Genomic DNA, 10,994 nt, shown 5'->3' with positions numbered 1-10,994 from the left:
AAGCGCTGCACTGAAGCCTCTAAAAATGTTATAGGTGCTGCGGTGCTTATTCAAGCATTTACAGCATTTCCAAATAATCAAAACATATTTAATAATAATATTTTAACCCATTAAATATCTTTATAATGAACAACGTTCCCCTGATTATATTTTTTCGGGCTTTTGGTATGATATTATTTGTATATTTCAGGAACGGATTCCGTAAAATATTTATGTTAAAATTACTTCTGTGTTCATAATAATTTTGTCTAAAGATTGACTGGTTTACCTATAAAGCTAAGTCAGCGTAAAACTGAAAAATACTCAGATTTTGGATTCATTTTTCGAATAATTAACCCTTGTTAACCCTAAAATGACTTAGTTTATTATAATCCTTAATCATTTATTAATTAATATCTGTTAAAATTAGAATTGGCGAATTTTGGCCAATTTATGAAAATTGAAGTTAAAATATACTATACTTTTATAGGTCATGTAAAAGTTCCATTAAATTCGAAATATTTCTTGGTGGAAAATATTAATATGTTTGATATTTTATGAGAGATAAATGTATCAGCTTCAAAATAGAAAAGATTGCGCAGCCATAGTGATTGACAGTATGTAGTGCACATTGAGAAAAGAAGGTGCTCTCCATTTTGTCATGTTAAATTTTTTGGTCAACTATGCCTGCTGAAAATTTGATGGCTGGGAACACATGGGACTTCAAAGGCATCACGCAAACGTTCTTTACGCGCTGCGGCAACTTTGATCTTGGGTCATTTGCATAGCGCTGCGTGCGCGTAGTTTTGCCGAGTGATCTCCTTCTCAATAATACCTCCATAGTGGGAGGAGGTTATATAATGTTATTAATAAGTGTGCTTCCTTTGATTGATTTACCTTCTAAAATTATAAAGCCACTTTCAATAAGACCAACATATTAAAATCTATAACAAGTCTGATTTAAAACAAAAGTTTGGCAAATGAGCTTTACTGCGAATGTACACTACAAATACATGCATCTGCATAGCTGCTTTGGGGCAATTGTTTTTAATATATGATTATATTATATATTATCTTTTCTCCTCGCACCACTGAATATAATTAGGTGCTAGGATTTAACTTGCTCTGTAGTGTACTTCTTTACATGTACAACTATGGACATTTGCCAGTAAGCAAAAACTTCCAAGTAAAGGTTTGGCTGTTTAATTCGATGAAGATAAAAGAAGCCAACATTATTACATTGTTTGTATTATTAGTACTAACCACTAATGACAAAAGCAGAAGCTATAAATATCTGTTAGAAAATGTTTTTGAATTTGCCTAGCCTTTCCATCATTTCAGTTAGTATGGAATGATTTTTTAAATATGTTTAAAAAAAAAAAGAATTAAATTGTAGTCTCACTGCTATTGTGAATTTGAAAACATGGCAAACTTTGAATTGAATTTATATGTTACAGTATGTGCACCCAATTCTATCAGGATTTCTGAAATGCACCAAAACATAAAAAAAAGCAAAAATAATACAAAAATAATTTCCTTTACATATAGACCAACTGTATTCACACAAACTTTAGGTTATACAATATAGCTATGCTATATATGCTATGTTTGAAAAGGCTTAAATGAGGTCTATTGTGTAGTTAACCATAGGCCTAGAAGATCCATAATGTACTTCCATTAAGAAAGCTAAACAAGGACTGTATTCCATTATACAGAAATAACAAATAAATGCTATAATAAATTATGCTGGTTTAAACCAGCAGCATTCTGTTATTCTGCCTGTAGTGGCATCCTTCAACATTAACTGATGAACGAGAATCCACCCCACATTGCTCTGGATGGGATCACTGGAACATGGTTCAGCAGGAGTATCGCAGAATTAAAACAAGTTGACCTAGAACGTATGGTTTTGGGTAACTGGGCCTAGCATGACTAGATCTTGTATCACTGACTTAAGACCACTTGGCCCAGATCTATGGTTTTGGATTATTAGGCCTAAGATCACTGGGCGTAGAATGAATCAACCTTGGTATCACTTGACCTCATGTCGTCACTTGGCCTAGTATGGATAGGCCTATGGTAAGGTAGGCCTAGGATCACTTGGTTTATGATAAACATGCATGACGATAAGCAGATGGCACCAAGCAGCATACAAAAAAAATTTCTCCAAAAGATGCTTGCTAATTATGATATGCTAATTTTAATATACAGTAACTAATTGGTCATGATGGTTTCAAACTGACAAAACATTATGTTAGAATTATGAGAAAAGTGATCATAATTGATTACTCTCAATCTACAATGCTCAAGTCTTCAACAACGTTTATCAATTTCAGGTTGCATATCAAAGATTGGGGATGAATTGAAACAAACAACATACACGAAGCGAAAACATTGTATTTCCTGTCAACACACACTGCCCTTTGAATTTTCTTGCGATTTTAGTATCCTTAATGGTGTTGAGTATGAGCTTGAACAATTGATGCAAGCCACAAACAAATCAGTTCAAAAATAGCTTGTGGAAATATCAATTCCTAATTAAGTCCAACATTGGAAAAGTTGAGTTCTATCGCCCGACGTAAGTGTAAGTTCCAGCAACTGGAAGTGGGGCGCCCTCTTGTAGTGGTGCATCCAGAAAGTCCCAAATTAGAATAGTATCGTCGTGAGAACTGCTTACTATCTGGAACTCATCGAACTGAAGACGAAAAACTCTACCTGTGTGCTCCTGAAAAAATACAACCAAAATCATTTGATTTTAACTTTCTACAAAAATTATAAATAAATATCTACATTTTTTTTGTACAGTATATTCATTAGAAGCCTACTGTTCTCCAACATGTTATGCTTTATAAACTATGTCTTATATTAAGGTTTAGGGAGTATACTTGTTTTTAGTCATAAAATTCCAAATTGTGAACCTGCATGGATATGAATCTTAGGGTTCTTCTAAAGCCAAATTTGCCGTCATTAATTATTGGAATAAAAACCCACTTAACTGGAATTGAAATACAAAAATCCTCAAATTTTAAAATACAGACATTCAAAATTGATCAACATGCAAAACAGCAATAATGTGCCAATTAATTCCGGAGCACAAGATAAAATATTGGCATGGTTCATACAGGTTTTGTGAAGTTCCAGGACCTTACATCGTCATGGAAAATAAAATTGGTTATGGAAAATTTAATGTATTTAACAATCCCATTTCTACACTGTTTACATTCACCAATAAAATTTTATTTTTATTTCCTCCTCTGGATGATTTTTCAAAAACTATTTGCTAATTAAGAAAGCAAAATTTAATTTTTATTTTTTTCCTGCTTTCCTCTGATGATCTTTAAAAAATAGACCTTTCCGCTAAGCTCCGCCCCTTGGATTTTGTTGCTAAGGTACCACAAGACGGCAGTGTTAAAACATACGCGAACACGTGCGTTTGTAAGACGCGCGCGTATTTCTAGCGTTGTTCTGATTAGTCAGTTGTTAAGTTTGATTGACACTCCGGAAAGGTCTATTGTGGAACAAGTAATAAAGTCGTGCCTAATCAATAGAGAACCAGGAAGCAGTTCAGACTAATATGTTCATTTATTGAGACGCAAGGATTTCTTATGGTGAATGCGTTGTTTGCATGAATGCTTGCAATTAAATAAATGTAAATACTGTCTTTGAAGTGCTACGTCACGATATAACATGATACCACTTTGCTACTGAGCAACAAGCTACCAAGTGGTCATTACAGTTAAGTGAGTTACGGTTGAGTGCTTCCACTGTCAACACAGTTTCAATGGATTATTTAATTGATGTATCGGAACATAAAAACTCTTGATATATTGTCCAATGTGTAAAGATCTGTCAACACTATTATGGCCATATATAGTCATGATGTGCCTATATATGGTCACGATGTGCCTATATATAGTCATGATATGATGTCATCATGACCATATTTAGGCATGTCACATGATTTTGCCAAATAAAATTTGATAGTTTGGACAGGGCCTAAGTTTACAAGCATAAATACAGATACAATGTTGAAAAATTGTGGCTCAGCTGTATAAGGCACTTTAAAGTTGTATCAACCACATGGGGACGTTTGATCTGTAACAAAGAGGTGCTACATGGTGTTGTGATATTACCAACATAGTATCTACTACCACTCAAGAAGCATCATTTTCATGAAATAATAGATTTGAACTTTGGAGAAAAGAGCAGCATTGCAGGAGTTCTGGAAAAAAATTATTACCGGGGGGAACCAACAAAGGTAAACTCCCATTTGAAAAATATTATTCAGCCAGTGATGAAAAAAATTAACCAAAGAATATATTATACAAAATGAAATATTATCATTTTAGTTTACTATTATATTAGTAACCATAGTTACAAGACTTACCACCAAAGTCCTGAGACATAAGGTACCAGTTGGAGCTCTTGGGTCCAGTGCAGCCTGCAAGTCCCATACCTTAATTTTTCTAAAATTTGAATCAAATATTTACATAAAAAATACAATTCTGATTTCTGTCAAAACACGATAATACCATCTGCTCTCATTTACAAATACATATTTCATTAAAGTGAATTTTTTTGGAAATTTGTAATTGTTTCAATTAAAAATCTATTTAATTTCCATTATTTTGGAATTAATATTAATGCTATGTACTTTTTTCTTAAACACTAATAAAGTACAATATATACATACATAACCTCACTCAATCACAATTCCATACTTTTCATTACTCGTAATGTTTTAAATTCTTTATATTTACTAAGGTCTCCAATTGACAAGCTCTACAGAGTTTTCATGTTGATTATTTTTTATCAATATCATAATCTTATCATTTTTTTTCATTTTATGTTGATGATATCAACATATCTTATGTTAAAGAAATATTGAACTGAAAAAAAAATATTGAACTGAAAAAAAAAAATTGTTTCACTAACCCATCATATGCACCACTAACAATTCTTTTATTATCAAAGCGAATACAGCGAACAAGTTCTTCATGGCCCTCAAGTACTCGGAGGCAGGCACCACATTCAATATCCCACAGCCTAGAATTACAACAGTAAGCACCGTGGTAAAAACAACATGGACACAATGCAGAGTAGTATTAGATCAACATTCAACAAACCATACAGTGGGTGGGTGGCAATGCGTGCCACCCACCGACTGCCGACCAGTCTTAAAATCATGTTATTTTTACCATGAGCATCTTGGGACATTGTTGAAATCCACTAGTTACAAATCTGTTTTGGAAAATGAGGAGACCTTACACATCTCAGCCCCTTTTTGGGGCTGAGATGATTGTTAATTGTCATCCATATATTATTCCCGGGAATTGCACATTCATATTTTAAAAGCAGTTTCAAATGTCTTAATTTAAGAAACTTAGTTGAATCTTAAATACATAAAAATTTTTTTCCAGTATTTCATATGAAAAATACAGCTAGTCTCTCAAAATGTCATCTTTCTCAGTCAAAAGTTCCTTAATTTGTGTGGCACTCTTCAATGAGTTGACTATAAGATCAAATAGATCATTGTCACGCCATGATTTCTGGGCCTCCACATTTTAGAAAGTGTACCCTAGTTTGTGGAATTGCATAAAAAAATATAACCTGGACTTACATAAATATGGATTAGATTTCAAATGTAACTAAGATTTAAAAGAATACCAATAATGAAAAACACCATGCATCATTGAACAGATGAATTTGCAACAGCCTTTACCTTATCGTGTTGTCCGAGGAGCCGCTGACGACCAGTCGGTCTCGGTATTGTAAGCACGCTATGCCTCGACGATGACCATTCAAGGTGCGAACAAACTCACATGTTGATGTGCTCCATACCTTTCAAAAATCAAACAACACACAACAGGAATTAATATTTGTTTATTCATACTTTTAACATCCATTATTTTCATCATTTTTACAAAACATACTCTTTTTTTTCACAACCTTCATTGAATGAGTATCAATAAAGTGATGATTTCTGAAATGAGATATTTCATCTTTTTCAAAAAAGAATACACATGCCTACACCATCAACCCCTCCTACCCCCCACATTCCACACAATCTCCCAAAGTGTATGTTTTATACGCTTCCTAATGAAAATTACAAATGGTCTCTCCATAAACAGACATCAAATTATATATAATATATTCATGATGGCCTATACTGGTCATGATGTAATGTCATCATGACCATATTTGGGCGCATCACATGTTTTTGTCCAACAAAATTTGATAGTCTGGACAGAGCTTTATTCACACGACCATTGCTCATTGGATGATAATATAAAAAATAATGATAATAAATTATATTATATAATTTGTATAGAAATATATTTAAATACAGTAGAACCACTTTAATTACGTATGGCACGGGCCCAGAGCCGTTCGTAATTGTGGGTATTCGTAAAATCGGGGTTGACCCGAATTCCCAAATATATGCACTGGTACTACTTACACTGGCATAAACTAGGCTAGGCCCACATGCCTATGAAGCTAAGTCTGAGGGGGCCTAGGCTAAAACAGTAGGCAGTTTCTAAGCATTCTGATCCCACTCTAGGCCCTACACAAATTTGTTGTTAATCGGACGTTTTTATCTTCTTAAATACCTAGATTGTGGATTTTACTCCAACACAACTTCCATAGATACTTGTTTATTATATATATTGATCATATAATAAAACAATCAAGCACTATGTTGTCTTTTAAAGCTAACAAAGATGACTAAAAGAGAAGTAAAATTTGTCAAATCCACATGTATGAAGCCATAACAAACACTGAATTTGAAGAGGCCCGTTCCGTTAGAGGGCGTCTTTCACTTGAGAGTTACATAGTACTGTATAGTATGGTATGTTGTGTTGTATGCATGCTAATAACAGTTACAATTTGAGCAGATTTTTTTTTTTTTTTTTTTTGGATTTTTCGCTTCACTTTTTATGTCATCACCTTGATTTTACGTTTGTAAAATCGGGAATTTGTTAAATCGGGGTTCGCAATTGAGGGTTTCTACTGTACTGACCATGTTGAGCAAATAACAAATATAATTTAGTAATTAAATTCCATGGCTGGGATTGAGGCAAGAAAAATTATGATTATTGCCCTTCTTGATGACCAGAAATGGCAATCTCAGTCATAAATCAGAATATAATTTTCTTTTTTTTTCTCCATTTTTTTTTTTATAATTTAGAAAAATGTAGAGGTACACCCATGCCGACTGGGCCTTCCACCCCTTGAATCCGCCACTGAATGTACTTCTAGAAACTAGAAACACTTTACACAAATTTACTTCTTACTGTCAAGTGTATTTATTGATTGCCAGGCCTGCAGATATGGATCAAACAAGAATCTTAAATGTAGGCCCCTGGATGCGACTCACATTAACTGAAAAAACATGTTCCATGAATAATGCTACTTTTCTTAGACTACAGCGTTAAAACACTTTTCAAAAACATTTTCTCTATTTCTTTTTGTTAACGTCATATCCTCTGGAGATAAAGTGTCGAGCTTCTATCAGTGTATTTCTGCAGTTGAATCTCATTTTATATGTCTTATTACTCACATTTCTCTCATTTTATGATTCATAAAATATTTTGAATATGCATTAATTCACATTTGATGGAAATATTTTAAAAGAATTCTGCTTCTTTATCAGGCTTATACAATAGGGGTCTCATTAAATTTGCCTAAATCAAAGTTCCAAGTTTTATTCACTTGAAAAATAAATTATTGTTTCTTTGGTTAAGTTATTTCGCTTAGAATAAACACATTCAGAAATTATAAACTTTGAGCACATTTTCTTTAATATTAAAGCTAATTAAATTTATAATGGTATCTAATGTTGTTATTATAATCTCACTATTAAATTATTATTATTATACATACTTTATTACTGCATAATATTCAAAAATTTATATAAATTTTAGGAGTGTTTTCGAAAAAAAAACAACAATGAGTTAAGTTATTTCGCTTAGAATAAACACATTCAGAAATTATAAACTTTGAGCACATTTTCTTTAATATTAAAGCTAATTAAATTTATAATGGTATCTAATGTTGTTATTATAATCTCACTATTAAATTATTATTATTATACATACTTTATTACTGCATAATATTCAAAAATTTATATAAATTTTAGGAGTGTTTTCGAAAAAAAAAAAACAATGAGTGGAATCGAATACTAGAAAAAGGTCTACTTAGCAAGCTAGAAATTTCAGTTGCACTGAGCTAGTGAAATAATACCATCAAGATTATCGGACAATCAATTAGATAAATAGATGCCAAAGATGATTATTTCATGCGTAATATCTACGACACGGAATACAGATTGTACAGCACACTTACCTTAATGGTTCTATCGCCTGATGCAGACACTATGTACTTGTCGTCAAAATCAACAACGTTGACAGCCGCACGGTGGCCGACTAACACCCGCCGGAGGCTGATGTCCGTCGGCGAAGACATGTCCCACACAGCAATAGACCGATCCTGCAGTTCAAAAAGAAAATGGGGTTTTTTTTTTCAATCACATTACTCAAGATTCAAGACCCTTTATTTGTGTCCATTCAGAAAATCAGTTGGTACATCACATCGCAAAACAAAGTGCAGATTAATAGAAAACAAAAACAATATAATTGTAATTAGGCCCTAAAACATACTTGATATTTGATTAAGAATTATAATGGATAGTGTTACAAATGAGTTGAGATATCTATTTCTTTTACAGGTTTGTGATTTTAACCTTTTACCTGATAGTAGCCAAGTAAAAGATGCATTAGTGGGTGGGAACTATCTGTTAAGATACTCATTATTATGTCAAATTAAACAAAATATAAAATTATAATTGCTAATGTATTTAATAAAAAATATGGTTCTGTACAAGATTTTCAATCAGACGTTTTCAGTAGTTTCAAAAGTAAAAGCCACCTATTATCATTTGAGTATATTTCATGTACAATACTCCAAATCATAGAGTATGTTACATAATAGAATACTTATTTTGTATTTTTTATATTTGTTTATACAGGTATTTTAATGGATAAAATAATAAATAAAATATATAATACTATAGGGGGAGGAGTTGTGATAGACTTGTTAGTCTTTTGCAAAATGTTCCAACGTAAATGAATGTAGCTTGGTTGATTAAAGATGTTTGCCAATACTTAGGTCCAGGGACCGGATATATCAGATTTGCTTAGCAAAACAATCTGCTCAAATTTATCTGAAATCAAACTGATTTATCGTTCATACTTTCAATAACAAAAATATTTGCACAAATTTGTCTTGATTTTAAGATGAGAAAGTACTTTATTTAGAATGACGTCATAATATGAGTGAAAGCTTGACTTTGCAATTTTAAAAAAAATTTTAAAAATGGTATTTGAATATAATTTCATTTTTTTTTTAATTTTTAAAGGGGGCACCAGGCCAGCTTCCCCACCTCTTAACTCTGCCACTGATATCAGTGAGTTCATAAGTGATAGTAATATTTTTTTATTATATTTCTGATACAGTTATATCAATAATATTCTACATTGTTATTTCATTATTGTAATTTAGAACATTTATTTAAGCAACATCCTTCAGATAACATTGAATATTGCAATGAAAAAAATTAATACAGTATATTTGATAAATTAGAAATGTTCAAGGTTGGACACTGTCATAGTGATAAATCATTAGATCATGTGACTAGAGGTCAGGTCATTGCCACATCTTAATGAGCATGCTCAGATCATAGAATTGCAGCTCACAGTCAGAATATTGTTTAAGTTAATATCTGAAAATGTAACAATATTATTGGCGACTACTGTATTCAGGTTGTGGCGATAATTCATAACAATTTAACGTCATAATACGAGTGAAAGCTTGACTTTGCAATTTAAAAAAAATATTTTAAAAATGGCGACCCGATTTTTTGGAAAAGGGGGAGCCCAACATTTTTTTTCTGGCCTAAGTTTAAGACAAATATTTTGCTTCGATTGATAAATTTTTGAACTACCATAAAACACTTTCACAAGTGAACCTAATTTGATAAAACTAAACTATAGTATCTCCTTCCTTTGCATTGAAAATCATCAAATACATTTATATAGTAGAATGAATCAGCCTCCCCTGATCCCCACACACACATGCTCTTTTCCTAGACCCCTCAAGCTAACTAGGCACCCCTGGGCCTCTGACCAACAAAGGCACCCCCCCCCCCCCCCCCGGGCCTCTGATCCACCAAGCTATCTAGGCATCCCTTGGGCCACAGACCCACCTTAGGCACTCGGTGGGACTCTAGACACACCAAGCTGCCTAGTCACTCTCAGGGCATCTGGCTTTCATAGGAAACACCCTTTAGGAATCCTAGTATAAACAGGATGCATTAGTCTCCTAGTGCAACCTCTTTTATAGATCATTATTCTACAAGGCGAATACAGCTACTCATATTAATCATAATACTGTCTCCTAACGCATCTTGATTCACTCGTTAATAGATAATATGCATAATTAAGATTAGTTGCTATAGTGGTTGAGATATCCACAAGCGCTCTCATTTCACGTGTGTAATGTGCACATTTAATTTCACGCATTATGATTCCCATTAGGTTTTGGGCTGGATCACCAGAAATATCTGTGTGTGGTATCTATGAGTGCTAATATATAATCTGTTATTGCGGTATGAGATGACTGTGTCATAGTGGCTTCTCTAAGATCTGTGGATGTTTATTGGTTGGCTCAAATTTAGATATTCATCCTTTAGTGTATATTAAAATTAAGCTGCAAATAGTTTTTACAGTGTGCTTTAACAATATATCATTCTGTGTTGCTATCATTGAGACTACCGCACTAACTTTTAATTTATTAGTCGGTGCACAAAAAAAATTAAAAGTAAATGAGCAATTTTTTTTTTGCTCATGAGAAAAAAAAATGATCATGACGATAATGATAGTACTAACTTTAAGTTAAAATTATGGGTTGCTTTTAAAAATGAATAAATGACCTTTAAAGTACTGATCCAATATCAC

The 10,994-nt window shown here is 32.8% G+C and overlaps 1 protein-coding gene across 1 annotated transcript in view; it reads right to left on the bottom strand.

Annotated features, from left to right (window-relative positions):
- Window positions 1-2,155: 2,155 nt before the first annotated feature.
- LOC117108702 (F-box/WD repeat-containing protein 1A-like) overlaps window positions 2,156-10,994 on the bottom strand; it is a 33,436-nt gene continuing 24,597 nt past the window's right edge. Inside the window, exons 8-12 of the mRNA XM_033250817.1 lie at window positions 8,326-8,469; window positions 5,702-5,820; window positions 4,915-5,025; window positions 4,367-4,445; window positions 2,156-2,704 (exon numbers count right to left, since the gene is read on the bottom strand). Coding sequence (XP_033106708.1) covers window positions 2,546-2,704; window positions 4,367-4,445; window positions 4,915-5,025; window positions 5,702-5,820; window positions 8,326-8,469 — 612 coding nt within the window. The 3' untranslated portion in view covers window positions 2,156-2,545. The remainder of the gene's footprint in view (window positions 2,705-4,366; window positions 4,446-4,914; window positions 5,026-5,701; window positions 5,821-8,325; window positions 8,470-10,994) is intronic.

Source organism: Anneissia japonica, unplaced genomic scaffold (assembly GCF_011630105.1).
Source record: "Anneissia japonica isolate Jap-2015-1 unplaced genomic scaffold, ASM1163010v1 scaffold26_len2425191_cov177, whole genome shotgun sequence".
NCBI lineage: Eukaryota > Metazoa > Echinodermata > Crinoidea > Comatulida > Comatulidae > Anneissia > Anneissia japonica.
This window is presented reverse-complemented; position numbering and strand designations above follow the sequence as displayed.